The sequence below is a fragment of the Sciurus vulgaris genome (assembly GCF_902686455.1).
Source record: "Sciurus vulgaris genome assembly, chromosome: 17".
Taxonomy (NCBI): domain Eukaryota; kingdom Metazoa; phylum Chordata; class Mammalia; order Rodentia; family Sciuridae; genus Sciurus; species Sciurus vulgaris.
In genome coordinates, this window is record NC_136478.1 from 56683497 (window position 1) to 56707057 (window position 23561).

The 23561-nt window shown below is 56.8% G+C and overlaps 1 protein-coding gene across 2 annotated transcripts; it reads right to left on the reverse strand.

Annotated features, from left to right (window-relative positions):
- Window positions 1-369: 369 nt before the first annotated feature.
- Window positions 370-23160, reverse strand: STRN4 (striatin 4). 2 transcript variants are annotated; one of them, XM_079119552.1, is made up of 18 exons: window positions 22731-23160; window positions 17068-17171; window positions 16505-16578; window positions 15291-15369; window positions 13027-13224; window positions 10349-10490; window positions 7541-7700; window positions 6874-6987; window positions 6442-6536; window positions 4904-5079; window positions 4770-4817; window positions 4352-4473; window positions 3746-3916; window positions 3471-3611; window positions 2986-3084; window positions 2728-2814; window positions 1379-1611; window positions 370-1179 (listed from the first exon to the last, which is right to left on the reverse strand). In XM_079119552.1, the coding sequence occupies exons 1-17, from the start codon at window positions 23010-23012 to the stop codon at window positions 1442-1444; spliced, it is 2262 nt and encodes a 753-aa protein (XP_078975678.1). In that variant the 5' UTR covers window positions 23013-23160; the 3' UTR covers window positions 370-1179; window positions 1379-1441. The 2 variants fall into 2 exon arrangements, with proteins under 2 accessions (XP_078975678.1, XP_078975677.1); XM_079119551.1 differs by having other exon boundaries at window positions 6442-6557.
- Between the last annotated feature and the right edge of the window lie 401 nt (window positions 23161-23561).

Here is a 23561-nt window from a genome sequence, read left to right on the forward strand (position 1 = left end):
ACCTTCCCTCCCGCCCCCCAGGGGCCCAGGCAGCAGTGGGACAGGGAAGGAGGCTCGGTCCTCAGCACCAGCCAGCAAACATGCCCAGGTGGCCAGGTCTCCTGCTGATCTGCCACACTGCAGCATCTGCTCCTCAGGGTCCTACCCCTGGGAGTGTGCACTCAGGGACAGAAAGGAGGGGTATGAGGAGATTCGGTTCTGTGCCCCTACTTCCGCCCCTCCACCGGCACCCCACCCCAGCTCCAGGCCTCTCTTTAGCACCCCCCTGCAGTACCACAAACCTCAACCCATCAAATTCCACCCCCTCAGGCAGAGGGGGTGACCCCCCCAAGTCCCCAGCCTCCTCAACAGATGGTACAGGCACCCATCTTACTCCAAAGGGTTTATTGAGACAAGTTTTCACATACAAGTTCAGGGGCAGAGAGGATGGGGCTTATAAACAGGAACCTGGAGGAGGATCAAGGGTGTGGAGAGGGTGGAACCCAAACGAAGAGAGTGAAATAAATAGAGGTCAAGTGTGGAGCCAGGAGACTGACAGACTATCACATAGTGATAACGGGGCAGGGTGCCATTAAAATCCCATTTATTATACAGATATACAGGGAGTTATGGGGGGCCAGCGGCCCCCACTCCATCCTCCATACCTCAGGGAGGGGCTCAAGAAGGCCCTCTGGAGAGAAGGCTGTCCCTCTCCATGGGGGCTGTGGGGGGCTGTGAGGCCCACCCTCGGAGGAGGGGCACGGGCACTGCTTCCCCAGGCAGGGCCAAGGGCCAGGGAGGCTTGGTTAGTGTCTGGAAAGCAGGGGAGAGGCCCCCAGGAGGGGGCACCTGGAGACTCCTCCCAGCACAGTTCCCCCCCAGGTCTGGAGGAGCCAGGCTCAAGGAAGAACCTGACACCTTCTGGCATCTTAGAAAAACTGATCCCCAGGGACCCTGGGACCTGGCTGCACTGCCCCCGAGAAGGCAGCGGATACCAGGAGTGGGTGTCAGGGCATGGGCAGAACCCCGAGGCCATCCTCGAGGGGCAATTCCTGAAGGGGCCCATCCCCAGGCTGGGTACTTGGGGAAGGAGAGCCACAGGAGGGCATTCCTGGAGAAAGGGCTGTTAGCACCGCCAGGCTCCTCCTCAGGTAGGGAGAGGCCCGGCCTCTGAACCTCCAAAGTGAGGCTGGGAGCCACCTGCAGAGAAGAGGGAGGAGAGACTTGACCACCACCTTTCGGGTCCCTCTCTAGGCCTCAGCCCCCTCCCCTGTGTGCCCAAGGGCTACCTCAAGTTATTCTCAGAGGACTGTGGACTTGGCATAACCTCAAGTGCCTGGGGCCCTCAGGCCAGGAAGCAGAGGCTTCTACCCTTCCGCCCAGAGGGCCTGCCACTCACCTCAGCCCCACCTGCCGGGCCCGCTCCCCAGCCAGTATGGGGCCAGGGCGGGGCCAGGTGGCATCATACAAAGACCTTGGCCAGGGCATCGGCGCCAGCACTGGCAATGAGGGCCTTGCTGGGATGGCAGGCGACAGCGTGGATGGCCTCTTCATGCTTCTTACGATGGGCTGTGATCTCCTGCACGCAGGTCTTATTGTCCAGGCTCCACAGGCGCAGGGAGCAATCGTGGCCTGCACAGGAGTGGGAGGACTGTCACCAAGCTCCTCACCCAGACCTGGCCCTTGAGTCCTCACCTGGCCTCATCCTAAGGCCTTGGGGCTCGTGGGGCTCTATCCAAAGGACAGGCCTTCTGTCCCCATCCTGTCAATCACCATCTAGTCACCAAGTATTTACTGAGCACCTGCTGTGTGACAGGAGTGGGAGGGTCACAGAACAAAACACGTCTTCCTGCCCTGTGGACCCTGCAGGTCAGACAGCAAACAGGAAAACAGCAGAGGTGGCTGGGGACAGCTCAGTGGTAGAGCACTTGCCTAGCCTGCGCAAGGCCCCAGGGCCAGTCGCCAGCATCGGAGCAAAACAAAAAGAAAAAAGGAAGAAACACTTCTAGGTGGTGGCACCCAAGGACAGATAGGGCAAGGAGCCTTCCAGGCAGGGGTCAGCCGTGGAGACTCCTGGGGACGCTGGAGAGTGTGGTGAGAGGCTGCAGGCAGTCTGGCCGGACCCAGGGCCTTGAAGTCTTGGCGATGAAGCCCTTCGGTATGAGGCGCTTTGCACCAGGTTCAGTCTTTCTGACAAGCCCCTCAGGCTCTCTGCAGACAGCCGATGCCATCATTGGGCAGGGACAGAAATAGGCCTAGGCCAAGATGCTCATCTGGTGAGATGAGGCAGAGGCAAAGGCAGCATGGCCTGCGCCTCCTTCAGCCTCAAGCCTGAGGGAGTCTGAGGCAGGGCAGCCCAGCCTGCAGCCCCTAGGGAGCTGCTCCCTGCGCCTTCCAGACACAGCCCTACCAATGCTGGGCCCAGCACCCTCATCCAGAGACCAGGAAAGGACCAAGTGTTCAAATCCCCACGGGTCCAGTCCCGCAACCACCACGCCATGGCCAAATCCTGAAACCTGTGAGCCTCAGGTTCACAGAGGGTGACTTAGAAGAGTAAGCAAAGTGACACAGGTGAAGTGTCTGCAGTTGTCTCTGCACGCACAGCTGGCTGTCACCACCGTCATGACCAGGACTTCTCCTGCTATGGCCATTTCCCAGCCCATGTGGATTCCAGCCCAGGGAGCCCCTGGGTCAGGGCCCAGCTTAGCTCCTCTGGTAGGGAGGGGGCAGCCACAGGTCCCAACTTACTTCCAGACATCAGGAACACGCCATTGGGGTCCACGGCTAGGCAGGTGACTGCATCCAGGTGGGCCACCATGGAGTGCACGGATTTACCTGAAGGGAGAGAGGGTGGGTGGCAGGTCCTGTCCCCCTGGGCCTTGCCCGGGAGGCGAGGGCTCAAGAAGGCATCGTGGCCAGGTTCATGGCCAGGTTCTGGGTCCCAGTCTGCTCCACTCCACCCTCACGCGCACGCGTTGGGGGTGTGGGTGAGAGGCCAGGTCTCACCTGTCCGATTGTCCAGGAAGCGGATGCCCCTGTCATCATGTGCGGTGATGGTGAGGGGCTGGTTCGGGTGACTCACCACCTGGTTGATCTGGCTTGGGACTGGCCGGGAAAGAGGAGAGAGGGAAGGATGCAGAGAAAACCAGGGAGACCAGGACAGGCAAGGGGGCTTCAGCACTGCCAGCTGGCGCCTGGGCCTGAGGCCAAAGGGGCTACTCCCTTCCATCCACTATGGTGCTGCTTCTGCAAGATGGTCCCTGGGCCCTGTTCCGCAGGGATGTGGAAACATTCTGTCCTTTCTGTAAGGCGTCCATGACGGGCTGTCCCTGGCCTCCCTAGAGACCCGTACTGTCTCAGAGCATGGCTCGCCTCCACTCAATCTTATTTCCTTCCTGCTTAGAGCCCCTGAGGGCAACTGGGTCCCCGAACCACAGGAGGAACTGGGGCACTATAAGCTATTCAGTCCCTAGCCTCACAGAGCCCCTTACCACTGCTCCCTCGGGACTCCAGTGTGAGGAGGGCGCTGCCAGCCTCCAGGTCATACAGGACGGTGTCACCAGAGCGGAAGGAAGCCACGACGTGGGCAGGCTCAGTACTGGTGAAGGCCACTGAGGTGGGGATCCCGTGCTCTGAGGGTAGAGGGGAGAAGACTGCCCAAGGAGCCAGATCTTGCCCTGGTGCCCAGGGCCTCCTCAGGAGCTGCCCCCCTCCAGGCCTCCAGCTCTGTACCACACCAGTGTGGGGTGCCAGAGCCCCTGCTTACCGCCAGTTGTGGGGAAGGTACAGAGGCAAGCTGGGCTGCTGCTGCTGGGGTCCCAGATACGGACGGTGCCATCGGCAGAGCAGGAAGCCAGGCGCTGGGAGGTGGGACTGAAGGCCAAGCCCCACACTGCATCCCCATGGCCCTCCAGGACATGGCTGAGCACGCTGGGGTCTGGGCCAGCCCAGGGAGGAAACACACTACGTCAAGACCGCCTGCCCCACTGGACAGTTCAGGGGCTCTCATTTTGCAGGGACGCAGCCATTCCTGGCCTCACACCTGAACCCCACTTCCCTCAGAGAAAGCCCAGGTCCCTGCTGCCTGGCCCAGCTGACGCCTGGCCTCACTCGTCCACCTTCTCAAAAACCCTCCAGTCACCCCGAAAAGCCCCTGCTGAGCCTGAGCACAGAGACTGCCCCACTGACCAGCCCTGACACATGCTGGCCCCTGCCTCAGGTGCCCAGCTCTGCCTCATCCCACCGCCCTCCCCCAGCTGTAGGCTGAAACCAGCTACTCCCGCCTGGCCTGACGGGAACCCGGCCCAAGCACTCTGGCGCCTCAGATGGGCACGAGGTGCGCACCGCGTGGTAGGGAGGGAGGCGTCCTCACCATAACCATCATAGGGGTCCATGTTGAGGTCCGGAATCTTCCAGCTATGGATGCGGGCGTCTGCCCCTCCACTGTAGCAGTACTCGCTATCACTGCCCATGGCCACTGCCAACACTGGGCCTCTGCAGGGAACCACGGTGGGGGAGGGAAGAGAGACAGGCAGTTCAAAACCTTCCCTGGCTGTGGGGACCTAAAGTTTCTAAGGGTAGCATCAGGTGTGGTTGTGCCACCTGGGCAAACTGCCTGTCCCCAAGCCCTATTCATTTCCAACTTGGTAGAGCCACAGTAAGGCCGCAGCTAGGAGCATGTGGGGCCAACAGTCTAGGAGTGAGAGACAGTGCAGGGGTGCTGCGTAAGACGGAGGGGCACGGGAACTGAGCCCCCACCACCACCGGCCTCCTAGGCAGGCACCTCCTACCTGTGGGCCCGGAAGGCATGGATGGGCTCCACGTCCAACGCAGCATTCCTGGGGGAGACAGGAGTCCAACGTCACTGAGGCCCCCAGGCCCAGGCCTGGAGGCCCCACCCCTGCTCTGGGACTGCTGCCCTCACTTCTTGGCTGTGACTGCTTTCTGCAGGTTCCAGAGCTTTAGTGTGCCGTCCTCAGAGGCAGTGAGCAGCGCCGACTGGCTGTGGTGGAAAGCCAGGGAGCGGATCCCATCGTAGTGCGAGCGGAGGGTGAACTTGGGGTTCCACGTCTTCTTGAAAGCGTCCTTACTATCAGATAGCTGAGGGGGGAGAGCTGCCTCAGTGTCCCCTTGTCCACTCTAGCCCTCGTGCAGACACTGACACCCGGGCCCAGGAGCCCTCCAGCCCCCACCTAGACTGGTTCCAGCCTAACACTTTCCCCTCTTCGGTGTCCAGCAGAGTCCCTCACTCACACAATGAGTTCCTGCAGTATTCCAGGTTCTGGGAAAACCAAGTGGTCCTGAACTTGGGGTCATGCAAGTTCAGAGGGGCATCTGCACAGATCACACACTGTGAACAGTGCTATAAATCAAGAACACCCAGGGAGGGGACCCCAGGCAGCCTGGTCTCTGCAGGGCCAACGGGCTTTCAGGAGGCAGTAACCAGTGAACAGGACTTAACCAGAACTAGCTAGGGGAGGGGAAACCATTCACGCAAAGGCCCTGAGGCAGGAGGCAGCATGTGGGTCCGGTGCCTGAGAGACAGCACAGCTGGGCTACACCAAGTGGGTGAGGGGTAAAACCAGAAAGGCCGGCAGGAGGCAGAATGGCGAGCCACATTCAGAACTATGCATTTCACCGTGAGAAAAAGCTTTGGAGAAATGGGGAGCCACAGAAGGGTTCAGAGCAGGAAGTTACATGGCTTGCTCTGGCTGCTCTAGGGAAGCTCAGATTAGGAGCATAGCTGCAGAGATGGGTTATGAGGCCATGAAGCCACAGGGAAAGATGAGGACACGGAGACCAGGCACTCTGCCATGGAAATGGAGGCAATCGCACAGGTTGAGGTCTGCAGCAGATCCGCAGGCCCCTGTGGAGGTGGCCCTGAGGTCTTGCACTTGCCCTCACAAAGGTGGTGGCACACCATATGGGGACCTGGAAGGGCCAGGCTCAGGAAAGACAGCAAGCAGACTGTCAGGCAGGATGAGTGCCCTGCCCCAGCCAAGGTTCATGCCACATGACCCCCTCAACCTGGTTCAGCACCCTACATGGTCCCTGCTGAGCCGTCATTTCTGCCGTAGTTCTTTGGAGTCAGAGAATCTGGGGTGGGAGTTCCCCTGTGCCACCTGGGTGAGTGGAGGAGCCCATGGCAAGCTCCAGGTGGACCCTGTGCCCAGCCCCACTTCTGAATTCCACACCATGTCCCTAATCTTGTTGGATCAACCACTCAAGGTCCTGTTCTGCCCAAGAAAAAGCACACATGCACTGCCCAAGAGGTCCCCAGATGGCCCAAGGCCTGAATCAGGTGGTCAGGTTCAGAACACAGGCCACAAAGGTCTGCCTTGCACACCTGTCAAACGAGGTGAAGCACCTCCTAGAGCTGGGACTGAATCCTGACCTAGACTGTGGCCAGCGCCCGGCAAGGGAAGCGCTGTAGGTGATGCCCGTGGGCACCTGAGAACTTACATCACAGCTGAGGTCGTTGTCGTTGGTGACCGTGAGATCTGCCAAGTCCCCCAGGCTCACCTCCCCGCCCCCGATAGTGTCCATGATGAAGACGTCTGAGGAGAAGCCAAAGGAACCTGGTAGGGGGAGGGTGGGAGGGGCAGAGAGGGCCAGGGAGAGAGAGACAGAGAGAGGCGAAGAGAGAAATGAGGAGCGAGAAAGGGAAAGGGAGGAGGACAAGATCAAGAACCACAGCTGGAAAGGAAGAGACAGAGAGACAGCAGGGCAGGACAAACAAAAAGAGAGGGAGACAGAGACAGACAGACGAACTTTTGGGACAGGGAGGCTGCAGACTGGAGGCTGGGCCTCGCCCCTAAGGACACAGAAGCCCTGGGCTTAGCTCTGCAGCCTCCCTCTGCCATGGGCCCCAAGGGACTGAGGCACGGGGTTTACCTTCGTGGGGCCGAGGTTGGGGCGTGCCAGGAGGTGGGCCAGTCACTTTGGGGGGCAGCCCATCCACATCCCGAAGGTCAGCCAGAATTCCCTGGAGTTTGACCCGACGGCTTTCTGCAGGGACAAGACAAGAGGCAGGAGTCGCCCACCAGTTCCAACCCAGCCTCTCAAGAGTGCTGCTTCTCCACTGCCTCAGGCCTTTCTGCCGCCAAGGGAAACTCTCAGTGGCGGGCTAGTCTCTGCCCTGTCCTGAGCCTCGGTCTCCAGTCATCCACCCATGTGACCCCCACAAGGGTGCTCCTGGCAACAAGTCACAAAACAGGGAGGAAGATGCAGCCCTGCCCCGCCTGCCTCTCCCCTACTGGGTCCTTGTTCTGGTCCCTCCTAAGCTTAATCAGGATTAGACACTGGCCACAGGGGACAGCAGCCCAGCTCCAGGAAGAAAGGCCTTGCCTACAGTCCCCCTGGGACTTTCCAGGAAAGGGTGAAGGGCCTGGCCACTGGCTCCAGTCCCTGCTCTCCTTGGCCCCTCCCCCTCGGAAGCATATCCATCCGGTGGAGAGACCTGACAGGAAGCAGCTGCGGCAGCTGTGGGGCCAGGGCAGGGCCCAGTCTGCCCCTGGAGGGAGGCAGGCCAGCAGCAGCAGCCCAGCCATGCTCCACTCACCCAGCTCGTGTGGGCTCCCCTCTCCGGCACACCGCCGAGGGTCTGGAGAGCCCTCCCCGTCCTCTCCTGAGCCCAGGAAATCAAACTCATTGATGGCATCCTCTGAGTCGTCCTCCTCATCCTCGTCTTCCATCTCGGGAACAAGGGCCTTGGAGGGGAGCTTCGGCATGGACAAAAGCAGGTAGGTAAGGGCTGTGTCCACAGACCAAGCCTACCTGATCTCTGGGAGTAGATAAGCCAGAGTCCCCAGCCCTGGCCTGGCATCCTCAGATTCCTCCTGCCTCAGCGTCCCCCTCCACTTGGGGCTGTCCTGGAGTATCAACTCAGATTCTGGGGCGCCCCCTGCTGGAGCCTCGGCAGCTGCTGAGCGCTAGGGACAGGGCTGGGCCAGGGCCCCTCAGCCTGACTTCTTGCAAGACCCCCTGCAGTCCTCCTCCACCTCCCACTGGAATCCTCTGGGCCCTGCACACACCAGCCATCCTCCTCCCCTCTGCCTATTCCTGCCCCCACCCCCAGCACAGGGCTTCTGGGGAAGACAGGTTGGAAAACAGCAATGAGGTGGGGGACATGTATCTGTGCACAAGTGAATGCATGAAAACACACAATTAAAGGACAAACAGCAGCATTTTAAGCATGGGAATAAGAGTAACCATGACACTAACCACTCGTCACACACACACCAGCCTTGTTTACACAGAACTACACTGAGTGAACTTCGTACACCTGGCTCTACTTAACCCCCGCAACCCCATGCACAGCCACTGTGATTACTGGGCAGAGTGAAGCCACTTGCCCCAGGCCACCAAGTCCAAGCTAGGCCATGCCCTGGGCAGCCTCAGCCAACCATGGCCTCCTCCAGGGTGTGGCTGACCCCTCTACAGGTGAGGTCTGAGGTGGGACTGGATCTGGAGGCAAACCTGTGGGCACCTGTGAGAGGCCAGACTCTGGCCAGCACTGGGGCCACAGGAGTAGATACGGTCAAGGGTTAGACAGCATGTCCGGAGAGGCCATGCCCGCCAGGTCAGGACTCACAGAAAGGTGGAACCATCACAGATGCTGTTAAAAGGGCATGCGAGAGGGGCCCTCCCAATCCTGTGGGAGCTGCCCCATGCCACGCATGCCTAACAGTGACCAACTGCTGACATCTGGGGGGCTCTTGGTGGGGGCAGTCTCTGCACAGCTAAGGTCTACGTCAGCTCATTTTAAACAACCCTCTCCAGAGACAGGGAGACTCTGAGCCCCATTTCATGTATTCAGAAACAAGCTAAGTCAAAAGAAGCATGAGCCCTAAGCCATGTGGCCAGGCCACTAGCCAATATGGGAGTCACAGCAGGTCTGTTGGGACACAGGCCTGGGGAGGTAGAGACCCCTATATATGAGCCAACCCACAGGGCACAAGGGACAGTGTGGTGACAGATGCAAAGGCCTAATGGAATATTAAAAAGTCAGTGATCATTTCTGCTGGGAGGAACAGAGAAGGACATGGACGGTTTCCCATAGGAAGCAATACAGAAGTCTTGAAAAAGTCAAATTCCCGGGGAGGGGGAGGTGGGGGCACAGGAGGTAGGAGGGATCCATATTCCAGACCAGAGGGCAGGGTGAGAGACCCAGTACTGCTTTCCCTCCCATCCTCCTGTGGGGGCAGTTCTGAGCCTTCCCTTCCCCTCAGTGCATTCCCCAAAGGCCCCAGCCAGGCATGGCCTGTGCAGACACACTGGGGGCGCCAGATAGAACTGAAGCTAAAGCAAACCCAGTCCCTCGGAGCAGTTGGGGAAGAGAGACAGATCTGACACCAGAGCAGTCGGGCTGGGAAGACAGTCCAGGGACTACAGGAGCCCACAGGAGGTTCCTGACCCTGTAGGGGGACAGGAAGCAGAGGGCAAGCCAGAGAAAGGTAGTGTCACCATGAGAGGTGGTGGTGTCTGAACTGAGTCTGGGCAAGTGGGAAGGGGGTCTAGGCAGAGGCTGCTGCTGGGAAGACCAGGGTTCAGGGAAGGCCCAGGCATCTCCCACTGCCCCTCCTTTCGGGCGCATCTCTGCCTCCATTATGGCTCATCCTTCTGCATGTGACTTCACAAGGCCACCATCAGCCACAAGCTGCTCCCTGTCAGTGACTGGACTCTTCATGTCATTCCTTCCACTGGCACAGGGCTTGCCAAGTGAAAGCCCAAAGTGATGTTTGCTAGAGCGATGAGACCACACCATGTCTAAGGATAGCATCCTTGAGGTGGCAGAAGCACGGGGGCTCTGGCAGGCAGGGAGCAGGGGAACATGTAGGCTGCATCAGGAGCCAGAGCTCGAGACCACACTGAGGTGATCTGGACACTTCCCCAGAGGCATCATCCCTGGGTCTGGGTCCTCACACCAATGGCAGACTAGACACCCGCATCCTAGAGCCCACCCGGACCCAGGCTGACCTGGGCTCGGCCATACTCACACCATTTACAAATATTTACTGAGCGTCTCTGTTCCACACCCTTTTCAGGACACAGGGACAGAGCCACAGTGTCCCTTCCTGGTGGAGCTCCCAGGCTACTGGAGGAGAGAGAGAGTGATAGCAAGAACATCCGACTCCAATGGCGAGAGCCTGAGAGGGGACATCGCGGGCGTGCGGCCAGGCACAGGCCTCGCCTGCAGAGCTCCAGGGGAGTCTCCAGGACTGTGTGAGCTGAGGAAGGGGCAGCGGAGAGTTCTAGGGGGCAGTTGGGAGAGGGGGCTCAGACAGAGGCCCTGACCTGGGCACCTCTGCAGTCAGAGGGAGGGCCTGGCTGTGGGCAGTTGGACCGGGACCCGCGAGGAGGGGCCCACCTTCACACGCTGCTTCTTGTGCTGCATGCTGTCCAGCTCGTCATCCTCGTCACTGTCCTCATCCTCGCAGTTCTGCAGGAAGGGGATCTGCTCCAGCACGGAGCCACCTAGGCGCTCTTGGCCGTCTTTGCCTGCTGCATTCCTGTTCATGACAAGGGCAGAGTTAGTCCTGCCAGATGGTGAATCCCACGTGGGAAGGTGCCAGGCTTGTAGCCAGAACCGAGACCCAGCTAAGTTCTTAAGCCCCAAGGAGCTCTGGCCCTGACTATGCACAGCCGGACCCAGGCTCTGCTCCACAGACACTCGTCCCCAGCAGGTCCCTCATTCAGACCAGACAGCCCAGCATCTCCCTGAGCTCCCACCCGGGTTCTGGAGGCCCTGCACCCACCCTGACAGCACCTGCCCTGGGGACAAAGCTGGAAGAGAAGTGCCACTGACACAGCAGCTCCTGTTCCCATGGCCAGTCAAGCACAGGTCAGTCAGAGGCAGCAAAGAGGAACTGGTCACCTGACCAATGCCTGTGGGGCCACGAACCAGCAGGGTTGCAGGACCTGTGCTATCCCAGAGACAGATGGCACTCCTATGTTTACCTCTTGGCCTCTAACTTGATGACAAGTTCCAGCAGAGGAAGTGTCCGCCAAACCCATGGTAGAGCAGGATCAAGCAAAGCGCAGGTACACGCCAACACCTTCCTCTCTGCATCTGGCTGCCACCGAGTTCTGAACTGCCAGGGCCCCTTGGTACAGAGATGACTCGAGACTTGCCCAGGCTGCTAAGCCCCCTGCTCCCTCTCAGTCCTCCCTGGAGCACCATCACAGACCCTCCCTCACTCGCTACCAGGGCAGGCAGGACTGCACTCTCCAGGACTTCCCCCGACAGGGCGTTCGGCATCAGCTCCCCTTCTTTGCTTCTCCTTCCTTTGGCTCCTCTCCTGTCTCAAGGTGTGGGAGCCCAACGCCCTGGGTTCAGATCTCCCTGCGCCACCCATCCTCGCTCCCTCACTGGTCACGGATGGTCCTGTGCCTTTCCAAGAACATCCAGGTGCTGGCAAACTAGGAGTACGTTTAGAAGCCACCTGCCCCAAGCTCCAGATGCTCTATATGGAGGAGCACAGGCACCTCAAGCTGGTCTCAGCAGTCCTGCAGTTCCACCTGTCTCCCTACTTCAGGAGATGCTGTTCGGGCATTTAGACAAGACCTTGCTTCCTTTGCTCCCCCATCACCTAAATCCTTTAAATAGTGTCAACCCAGGAGAAACTCCCTCCCCCACCACTAAGATCCCTCAGTCCTCACCTGTACACTGCAGTAATCTCCCCCAGCTTCCCTGCCTCCACAGCCTCTTGTCACAGTAAACCTGCCAAAAACCAAAGGCTTCCCACACCCACTGAGTGTACAACCCAACTTCTTTTTTTTTTGGTACTAGGGATTGAACCCAGGAGCACTTAACCACTGAGCCACATCCCCAGCCCTTTTCTTGTTTTTTTCTTTTGAAGCAGGGTCTTGCCGAGTTGCTAAGTGCCTTGCTAAGTTGCTGAGGCTGGTTTTGAACTTGCGATCTTCCTGCCTCTGGGATTATAGACGTGCAATACCACGCCCATCTAGAATCCAACATGATCTGCCTCCTGCTACCTGGCCTCACCACAGGCCTCAGGCCTGCATCTCCACACTGGCTCTGGTTTCCTGCACACACCACACCTGTCCCTCTCAGGACAGAGGCATTCACTGTTACCTCTGCCTAGAACATTTTCCTTCTAGGTACCCTTTGCCCAAATGTCACCTCCCTGCCTACCTCATCCAAAGTGCCACTATTTCTATCACTTTTTGGTTTTATTTTTTAAGTACCAGGGATTGAACACAGGAGCACTTAACCACTAAGCTACATCCCCAGCCTTTTATTTTTTTAAATATTTTTTAGTTGATGGACTTTATTTGTTTATATATGGTGCCAAGAATCAAACCCAGTGCCTCACACATGCTAGGCAAGCGCTCTTCTACTGAGCTACATTCCCCAGCCCTTTTTATTGTTTTTTATTTTGAGACAGGGTCTTGCTAAGTGGCTGAGACTGGCTTTGAACTTAGGATCCTCCTGCCTCAGCCTCCCAAATTACTGGATTACAGGTGTGTGCCACCATGCCCAGCTTCACTTGTTTTTGAGGCAGGGTCTCACTGTGGTGTGCAGGATGGCCTTTCCACATCAGCCTCCCAAGTAGCCAAGACTACAGGAAAGCACCACAATGCCTGGCTATCTCCTGCCACTCTTTTTTTTTTTTTTTTTTGTTTTAGTGCTGGGGATCGAACCCAGGGCCTTTTGCGTGCAAGGCAAGCACTACCAACTGAGCTATCTCCCCAGCCCTCTCCTGCCACTCTTAACATTTCACCTAATAATGACATTATTTACTCTGACAAGTAAGAGCTCCTGAAGGTGGGAACTATGTGTTGATCCCTGCCAAGTGCTATCAAGCCACCAGGGTCCAGGTGCCAGGGTGTGCAGGACTGCCTTGGGCAGAGGGCCTGGAGAGGCGGCCCAGGGTATCCAGACAGAATTCAGGGGCTCCCGGCAACGGAAGGACAGAGGACTCCAGGACAAATGGACCCACAATGCACTCTACAAAGCAGAAAACGCAGGAGCACAGCTGGCTTTCGTGTGCACATTCACTAGGAGGAGACCCAAGGACTCACCTCTTGATCTGCTCCTCAATCTGCTTCACCAGCAGCGACTCACCGCCACTGAGCCCCCCAGGACCCGGCACTGCCCGGGAGCCCGTGTCACTAGGCTCAGTGGCCCCATTGAGCTCCAATGAGCGTCCCAGCAAGGAGCGTACACGTTTGGATCGCATGTCAAGGATGGTGTCTGTGTAGCCCACCTCTTCCAGGTACCTACAGGGATCAGAGCCAAAGCATGTCAGAACCCACTCTTCACAAATGGCAGGGGCCAAGGCAAACTGCGACAGCATCTCAAGGGGCTGTTTAAGAGCAGACACCACAATTTTCTACAGGCACACCCTGGCACAGCAGTTACACTCTCCAGACTGCTTCCAATGAAAGCTCTGGTCCACATGCACACCGCACAGAGTGTCCCTGGTGCGCTGAGGGGACAGCCCAAGTGAAGGACCAGCCTCAATGTCCCACTGAAGGAGACTGTGTCAGCAGATTGCTGAAAGGGACTCTAAGCAGAGAGTAACTACAGCAGAGGGTCAGAGAAAGATGGCTTTAGTAAACAGCAGAATAAAAACGACAAGTTAGATGTTCCACATAATTCCAGTTTTTGCAAAGAAGAAAAAAAATGTTAGGGTATATGTAAGTTTACATTACACACAAACACACTTATGTTATGCTCTCCAAGAAAGACACAGACAAACTGAGTAGTAGTGACCTTGGCAGAGTGTGATCAGGGACACAAAAGGGACTTACTCTACTTACTTCTATAACTGAGCATTTATTGCTTCTGCAACTTAAAAAATTGAAGCCAGCCAAGACTGGCGTAAAAAAAAAAAAGAAAAGAAAAAGAATACAAAGTCAATTGTGAATTGGAAAGATAAGAGACAACAGTGCCTTGGGGCTCCACAAGGGACCTACTGGCCAGGAGGCCCTTTCTGTTTATCCTGTCCCCTGGGAGAAATGCCACCTCTGGCAGTTAGGCTGTGTGTGTCCTCCTTTGCTTTCTCCTCCTGAGTGAGTGTCTAAGGCAGGGAAGCATGGTGACGAAGCAAGAGGCCTCCTGGACTGCTGCCTGAGGTCTCACTGCAGACCCTCCACATATTAACCGTGTGGCCTCAGGCAAGCAGACCAGCTCCCCACACCTCGCCTCTGAAAGTGAGGAGGGGAATGAGAGCAGTTACACCGCACGGGGACAGGGAGAGGGACTTAGGAGAGGAACCAGTATGTGAGGAATGTTTAGCACAGTGTCAGCACACCATAGGGACTTGGTAACATGGCCCCTGAGCATCATTATTATTTTCCTATCGCCTGGGGTGACCGTGCATGTGTTAAACTGGCGGCCGCACCTGCAGTGAGCTTGGGGAAGCCAAGGACAGCTTCCTGATGTTTGTCACAATGTCCATAATACCAAAGAATTAAGGACCTCAATGAAACACAACACAAATAATTTACATGGAAAATGTTCACGACACTTAGTAAAAGCAATGCTCTGAGACACTGGAACAGCGAAAGGGGACTCTTGCTTTTATAACACAGCCACAAAAAAGATGGATGGTCTATCTGCCCACATGTTTAAGAAATCAACAGTACATATGCCAAAATTCTTATGGCTATATAAAACTCCTCAGGATAGAATTATGAGTGATATTTATTTACCTACTATTATTATTAATTTTTTTCAGCTCTGGGGATTAGACCCAGGGCTTCAAACATGCTAGGCAGCACTCTACTACAACATCCCCCACCCTTTAATATTGCATTTGGAGACAGGGTCTCACTAGCTGCTGAGGCTGCCTTGAACTTGTGATCTCCTGCCTCAGCCTCTCAAGTCACTGGGATTACAGGCGTGCATCACCATGCCTGGCCCGAGTTTTCAAAAATATACAAATCCCTTCAGTAATAAAAAATAATACTTTGGCTGGAAGTATAGATCAGCGGAGCATGTGCTTAGCACTCTCAAGGCCCTGGGCTCCATCCCTAGTATTTCAAAAATAGTAAAACTTAAAAGATAAAAAATACCCTTAGGAGAAAAAAAGGCACGAAACATTCAAGTTGTGTTCCAAGAGTAGGGGTCCCCACATCTGCCTCCTACAGCAAGTCCTTCCTCCTGTTCCCTAGGCAGAGTTCCCCTCATAGGTGACAGACCATCCAGCTGTGGCCAGCTGGGATCCTGATAATTCGGTGTCCCCAATGGGGACAGGAAGGACTGTGGAGTCTGCAGGCTTATCTCCCTTGCCAAATGGGTTGTGTCCTGCCCCTCATCCGGTCCCCACCCCCATACTCACTGTCGAAGAAGCTGCCGCCCCTCCTTCCACACCAGCGGGCTATTCTCCAGGGTGACCGACTCCACAGGGCCATTGGAGACTGATGGACAGAGAAAGGAGGCTGCCTTCGAGACTGCCACTTAACCAACACCTCCTCCAGTCTCACCCCAAACCCAAAGCCATCGTCATCACGCATCCCGCAGTCACTTCCCGAGTGTTGGAAATCCTCTCCATCCTGTTCTCAGCGATTCCTCCTCCTGGAAGTGGCCTCACCTGTAGTCTCCTAAATGCTCCCCAGACCACTCCCCACATAAAAGCAGAGCTCTGCCTTCAAATGCAGGTCTAGATATCTTCCCACCCAGAGGCTGGGAGAACAGGCTGCTGGGGTCCAGCCCCACTCTGCACTTCCCACACCCGTGGAGTGACCTGGGTGGTCAGCCTACCCTCCAAGCCTCAGTCTTTTCTCCCAAGAAGTGCAGGTGATCACAGCATCGACCTCGTAGGACCACTGTGGGGATCTAGCTGGTAATCTGTTTAGTTTTCTATTCAGCAAGTATTCACTGGTGTCTGCTGTGCCTGGCCAGGGGCCTGAACCTGGCCACTGTAGACCTCAAGTCCTGGCTGGAAGAGTCCCTTTGCCTCGCAGTTCTCCTTGGCTGAGCCTCAGCAGACTCAGCACGGCCCCTCAGGTCTGCCACCTCCACAGCTGGTCCAGCCCCGTCCCTCACCTGGAACCTGTGCACTCCCTTTGGAGGAATAGCCCTGTCGAGGGGTTCAGGCTCTAAGGGCCCAGAGGGCAGGGCCACGTCTATCTAGCTCCCTGGGGCGCTTCTGTGCTGTGACATAAAGCAGCACCCACAGATCAACTTTTGGGATGCAGAGCTGGATGCCAGCCCAGCGCACACGCTGCCGCTCAGCAAGGTTTCCGCAGCTTCCCACGCTGTCCACAGCGCCCTATAAATAGCCCAGCTCCCGCTCCTCACAGGCTGGCACAAGCTGCTGCGATTCTATGGCAGTCTCAGAGGGAGGGCTGGCAGGCAGGTCCACCCCCAGGGCCCAGCAGAGCCCCACATGGAGCAGACAGCAGGGCACAAAGAACTCATCCCTCTGGCCCCGCCCTGACTGGCGGTCACTCTGCCTTTCACAGTACAGTAAGGAAGAGTACCCCCGGCACACTTCCCTCACAGCCAGCTTCGGGGGAGGGGTGACAAGAGCCAGGATCCCAGGCTGGGTACCTTGTTCTGCCAGATCTGGTTTCTTCTCCCCCTGGTTCAAGTCTGTCCCAAACTTCAGTTTATGGTATTTGGCCCTAAAAGAACAAATGATTAATGAGTCAGAAACAGGTAGATGGGCCAGCAGACACCTCCAGAATCCCAAATCCCAGGGTCTCCCTCCTCCACTCACCCCACTCTGAAGCAGACCTGCCCCCTAGAAAATGCCACTGTAGGCAGTGATGGAAAGCGATCTTGGAGTCAGCCTGGTTGGGCTGCAACCCCAGTTCCAGGACTCCTTGAAGTCACCCCGCTCCTGAAGCCTCAGTTTCTTGTCAGAAACAGGACAATAATGCCCAGCAAGTATTACAACAGGTAAGCCAGATGGTGATGGTCAATATTCAGCCCACCACGGGCCTCCATCATGCAAACTGCTACTGATGTCTACTCTGGATCCCACTGCACCTACTTCCTCTTCCTCCCTGAATGACAGGAAGAGGATGCTTGGTCCTCAAGTGCCTGCAGTCAAAAGGTGTGTGGCCCACAAGACCTCTCAGAGGGCAGGATGAGCAGGTCGCAGGACTCACCTTTCCTGCTTCAGTGCGTACTCCAACATCTTGATCCGCCGCACCAGGTCAGTCTTCAGATTTTCCTGCCCTTTCCTTTCTCCCTGGAGGAAGGCCACTTGAGCCTGGGGGCAGAAGGGGAGGCAAGGGCCTCAGGGCTCTGGCTAGTGATGGTGTGTCACTCACTTACTCAGGTACAGCTCTAGCTCCCAACCCGCAATATGCCAGGTTTAACAGTGCACTGGCAAGACACACTGAACTGTCTCCAGGTTCCCAGCCATGTTACCACAATGAAAAATCTGAAGAGGAGTCCTTAGCTCCTACAATGAAAATGGGGCCAGTGTGGGACTAACTCAGCTGCTGCCTTCTGGGGAGAAGGTCAGAGCCAGCAGAGGAGGGGATGGAAGTAAGATGCAAGCCCTTGACCTCCCCTCCCGCACCAAGTCAGCTGCCATCCCTAAGGTGGCGGTGGGGGTGGCGTCCCACTATTCTTTCTAGAGCATCTGTCTCTGAGAGGCGTAGGAAGCTACTTCTGGAGCTTAGGGACAAGAGTGGGTGGCTTAGCTCAGCTCCCGCTGCAATGCAGAAGCTACCCGACCCCCACCGCAGGGACCAACCATCCCATGATGTCACACCCAGGGCATGAGGGACATGTGCCACAGACATGGGCCAGGGTTTCTGCCAAGCATTTCACACCGTCTGTTGGCTCAGACTGCCCCAGTCTGCTCGTCTGTCAACAGGTCATTTGGAGACACAAGGCCAACGGCCTTCAAGGCAGGATCTTGGCCCCTGACCATGTTCCGGAGGACTTCTGCCAAAGCCCTGAGCATGGGGCTCATCCCTGGCTTCTCCCCTAGGGCTCCACGTTCCAGCCTCAGACAGCCTGAGCTCCAATCCTGGCTTAGTCACTTATTTGCTGCATTAGCTTAGGCAGATCATCAAGCCACCACTTGGCCCTCTAGAAAATGGGGTGCATGAGAGCACCCCCTTATTTGTTCAGTTCTCCTCAGTGGAGGCAGAGCCCAGAATGAGGGCTAGCAGAAGTCAGCTTCTACCTCTAACTTTCTCGCCATTTTTATTCTCTCTGTCCATTCTTTTGATCCCTTTACAAGGTAAGGCCCATCAGGCAGGAATGCTGCAGATCACAGCCCCCTGCCCTGGTGGACAACATCATCTTCCTGGCACTGAGCTCCCTGCATTTCACACACCTACTGAAGAAATTCAACAGCTCAAATGGAAGCCCCCAAGGGCTGACCCTAAATCGCTTCCTCCAAGCTGTGCTCACTCTGCCTCTCCACCCACACCACTCTTCCTTGCCTTAGAGCTGCCAGGACCCTGACCTAACAGCCCCATGCACCCAGATCAGGGCAATCCCTATGCCCACAGTCCTGCTATCCCCTCTGTACAGCCCCAGGGACCAGGAATTGCCCTCAGGTTGGCTGAGAACTGAGCATGTTAAGTGATACCTAGCACTGGTCCTGGCCAGGGACACAGGCACCCTTGTATACCTGGTGAGGCCATGAACTGATTGATGCACCCTTCCTGGAGGGCAATCTGGCAGTATCTAGAAAGAGACTAAGACAGGTGTCAGGGAGCATGCCTAAAACCCCAGCAATCCAGGAGGTTGAGGCAGGAGGATCCCAAGTTTAAGGCCAGCCTTAGCAATTTAGCGAGATCCTGTCTCAACAAAAAATAAAATGGGCTGGGGGTGTGGCTCAGTATAGAGCCCCCTTAGGTCCAATTCCCAGTACCTAAATAAACAGAGGTTCATGCACTTTGCTTTTGTCCCATCAGTTCCACCTCTAGGAATGTGTTCCACAGGCATACCTGCAATGGTGTGCCTATTTATGAACAAAGAAAAAGGATACACACACTACAGGACAGTTGTTCATTTAGTCCACAAACTACTTAAGCCCCAACTATGCATCAGGGTATAGCACTGAGCAAGATGGGGTTTATATTCTACTGGGGAATGTGGGACTACTAAGCAGCAAATAAACACATCACCAGATACGCTATGGGCAAGACACCTTATCTGTCCAGAGAGAGAAGACTTTTTCCCTCCTAAGACTTTTCAACAAAATGTACGTACTTGAATATCCTGGGCCAGTTAGGCAGACTGCCCATGTGACCAACATCTCACAAGGGTGAGCTTTTGGCCTGTGTCTTCTCAGGATCCAAACCTCCTCTATGCATCATTAGGGAAGATGGACAGAGGGAGAGAGGAGAGGAAGGGGTCCATGCTGAGCAGCCCCCGATCTGCCCTGCCCACCCGCCCTTCTCAGCTGTCCCCACTGGTGCTTCTACTTCCCAGGTCTTTCCTTCCATGCTCATTACAATGTGAGGATCTCAGCTTACTCTCCTTTGTTGTCCCCTTCCCAGTTCCTCTGGCAGAGAAGGGAGAAAAGAGAACCAGAAAGATGTGGTTAAAGTGTCTCAGACTGGTGGAATCCCACCAAAAAGGGGAAACGTTGGTGGCCAGTCAGCTTCCCAGCAAACACCAGCAAATGCCAGCAGCAGATCTGTGAACTGGGGAGGCAGGTAAGGCTGGGATCCGTAAGTTCTCTGCTCACCATATTCACCCACCACCTCTCCCTCTGGCCAAAGAGAAGACACCTTCCCTAAAAAGAACCTTAGTTTTGAGACATGGCAGCCACTCCTCACCAGCTCTTCCCTCTCTCAAGAAGGCAGCAGCTCCCAGGCTTCCTCCAGCAACTGCTGCCTCTTCACTCCTGCTGTCAGCCTCTGTCCCAGGGTCCCTGTGCAGTGCCTGGAGCCCTGCAGCACCTCAGTTCCTCACTTCCACACTCCTGGCAGGGAGGAGTCCCCACCGGATCCCACAGCCCCCTGGGTCAGGCACCACAACTTGCTCCCACATGAATGTCTGGGTCAGATCCCTCCCTGAAAGGTTCCTCTGGTCCTCAGAGAACCTCCCTGTCAGAACACAGCATACAACACCAGGGCAGAGCCACAATCTTGAGCAAGTGCGTGAGTGTGTACAATCTGTGCAGGCTCCTGCCCAGTCTCCTGGTGGCCTGCAAGTATCTGAGGGGCAAAAAGCACAGCCTACTTCTTGGAATCCCCATGAACACACTACTGGTTATTATCAGACTGTACCTTTACCACCTCCCCACTTCAAATTCTGGGTGCCTCCTGGCAGGATCTCATTCAATACGTGTCCCGAGAACTGGCTACATAGCAGTCTGCTTTGGAAGTGGGTGGGTCAGCTCTTCCTGGTTCATCAGAAGTATGTGACCCTGCCCAGGCAGCAGAGTCTGGAGTGCCTCAGCAATTTAGTGAGCACTGATGGTAGTGGAAAGCAGTGGGGACCCTGGCGGGGTACCACTTTAGGAACACAGCAACTCCCTCCATGTCTCCACCAGACATTCCACTTTACGCAGGGAAACAGGTTGTTTGTTTGTTTTTGCAGTCAAAACAAACTGAGGATTCAACCCAAGGGTATTCTACAACTGAGCTACATCCTCGACCCTATTTATTTATTTATTTATTTATTAACTTTGAGACAAGGTCTAAGTCACTGAGGTTGGTCTCAAACTTTAGATTCTCCTGCCTCAGCCTACCAAGTCATCAGGATTACAGATGTGTGGCACCACACAGCACACCGGCCAGATATTTTAATCTTACTAATGTAACAAAAGCTCAAGGTAAGTGGTGCTGGAGGCCAGATAAGAGAGCAGAACCTAGCTCAGTGCTCCCCACAAGCCCCCCCACCCCCACCCCGCAACCCAAGAAGAGTCACCAAGCCATGGGATACACATAGCTTTTTGCTCATTAAAAAAAGATGAGAAGGTGGGTGTAGGATACACTGGTGTGAAGTTCCTGAGACCAGGATTCAGCCCAAGCTCTGACCATTATGACCAATGGGTGACCTAGGGAGGCCACCTAGGCCAGTTTTCTTATCCCGGATGGAAGAAAGGAAGGGAACACAGTCCAGTCCCAGTGATCCTTGATAAATTCTTTGCTCTCCCCAAACCCGTTTTCTCTTCTGCTTTTACTTAAAAAGGAAGGGATAATATCATTTATTCTCCAGGATGCCGCAAGAATCAAACGATAGCATGTACCTAAAGTGCTTAATACAGTGTCCAGCACATAATATGCACTGAATAAATAGCAGCTGTTATGACTATTGCTGAGTGAGGTAATGACATTGGCCCTGCCTACATAATGGGGTATTGAGAAGATCTAATGAGATGTATGCTGGGAAAGAACTTGGAAAGTACAGAGTGGGCCACAAAAGTGAGGCTCACTTATGTAAGGATTCCTCTCCCAATCCAGTCAGAGCCTCAGCTACCACTCAGCTAAGATGGTGGAGGGAGCAACTATGAGAATGCTTTTTATCAATCCCATCACCAAAATTCCAATCAATTCTTAACTTGGGCCCCTGCTAAAACTAAGTAGGAAGCAGCAAATCAAAGAGCAAAGATGGGCTGCTAGAATCATGTACTGACAACTTCTGCTAATAGTACACCAGTCCGGGAGCCCTCAGACACCTGGCAGCCCATCCCCAAATCCTCACCTCTCCGACCCTGAAGCGTCTCTTGACACTGTCCAAAATGACCCATACTCCTCAAGGTCACAGAACCTAGCCAAACCCCTCAGACTCTTTCCTGCAGCATCACGGGAGTGCATTCCTCCCCACTGCTACTCCACAAATCACAGGGCTCATCTCAGGATCTTCGGCAAACCATCCTGCTCTACAAAACGCTGCCCCTAATGCATCGTCCAGGGTACCTCCACTCCCTCTCACTGTTCTCATCCCAGGCCCCCATCTCCAGGCAGACACCGTCCCTCTCCAGTTCAGGGCTCTTTACCTGACATCCTACACATACCTCCCATGTCAGGGCCATCGCTCTCACTCTCCAAACTGGTGCTCCCATTCTCAAGCACCCCCGTTCCTAGGGTACGTCCTTATCCTGTCCACACTTCCATCCAGGGACACCCTCCCTGCCCTATGCCACACACGCCGGGGCTCCCTAAAGTTTCCTCCTGGAACCTCTTGAAACCCTCACACAACCGTCTTTCAGTTCCTCGGCCCCGTAACACACCCCATCCCGGACTCTCGGACCTCCTCTCCTCACTCCTCCGGGCTACCTCACCCAGAACCGAGTGGGTCCCAAGTCCTCCCAGACGCGCCCGCTCTCCCACCAGGAGCCCCGGGCCGGGACCCAGCTCGACCTCCACCGCGCAGCGGGTGGGGGACGGGCTCGGGGGCGGGAATACCCCCGCCCCCTGAGAGCGCCTGTCCACTCCGGTCCGGGACCACTCGGATCTTCCAGAGCCCTCCAACTTCTCCGAGCGCCCTTCGCGAGTTCTCGGAAGCTTCCTCCGGCCCGAGCCGCCCCTCAGAAGCCCCTGCGCGGTGCGCTCACTCCCACTCCAGCAGACTTGGGTCCCTCCGCCCCTTTCTCTCGGCCGGTCCCGCCCGTCCGCGGGTCCCTCCACTCCCTCTCCGAGCCGTCCCCCGCCCTCCCGCCGCGGGGCTCCTCAGGACCCCGCTCGGGCGGGCCCCCACCTGCTCCCTGGGACCGTCGCGGCTCCCTCCCGCCCCCCCCGGCCGTCCCGGCGGCCATTGCTCCAAGATGGCGGCGGCGGCGGCGGCGGCGGCGGCGGGTGAGGCCGGGCCGGGCCGGGTGGGGGGGTCGGTGGTCCCGGGCGGCGCTCACCTGCAACTCGGCGCGCTCGGCCTCCCAGCGCGCCTTCTCGGCTTCGAAGCGCGCCCACTCGTGCTGGATAAAGTGCAGGATCCCGGGCAGGCTCAGGGGCTCCGGACCCGCCGTGGGCCCGGGGCTGCCTCCGCCGCCGCCTCCCTTACCTGCCGGGCCGGGCCCCGGAGCAGGGCTAGATACCGGGGCCGCCCCAGTCGGGCCGGGGCCCGCGGCGGAGCCCAGCGGGCGGCAGGAGGAGGCGGCGGCAGTGACCGCGGCGGCCGCTCGCTCCTCCATCATGGAGGCCCCGGGGCCGGCCCGCGCGCCCGCTGTGCCTCGCGCGCCTGCGCGGCCGCACCAACCCCCCGCGCGCGCGCTTGGCGGGGGACGGGGGGAGGCGGTGACGAGCACGGGGCCGGGCGCGAGCCTCGCCCACCCGGGTCGACCCCGAAGGCGCGCGTGCGCGCGGGGGTGCGGGCAGGGGCGGGGCGGGGCGCGCCCCGAGGAGAGCAAAGGAGACCCAGTCCCCGCCGGCGGCGGCTGCCGCCCTCTCAGGAGCGAGACTTAGGAAGGGGCTGCTTTCTGCCCCGCTCCTCCCACTTCACCCCAAAGAGAGGGTCCTACCCCACCCAGACCCAAATACACCGCTGGACAATCGCTTTCACTCTTTGAGAGAAGAGGTGACCCCCAGGGTTGATTTCAAAGTGGCCCCTGCTGATTCCTGGCCAGGTCGGTAATCATGGAAACACACTGCCTGGAGCCCACAGTCTCCCCTTCCCCATTGTGGTTATGGAACTCCAAACCTCTCCTGTCTCAGCACCAGGAGCAGGTTGCTAAGGGCACCTAGTT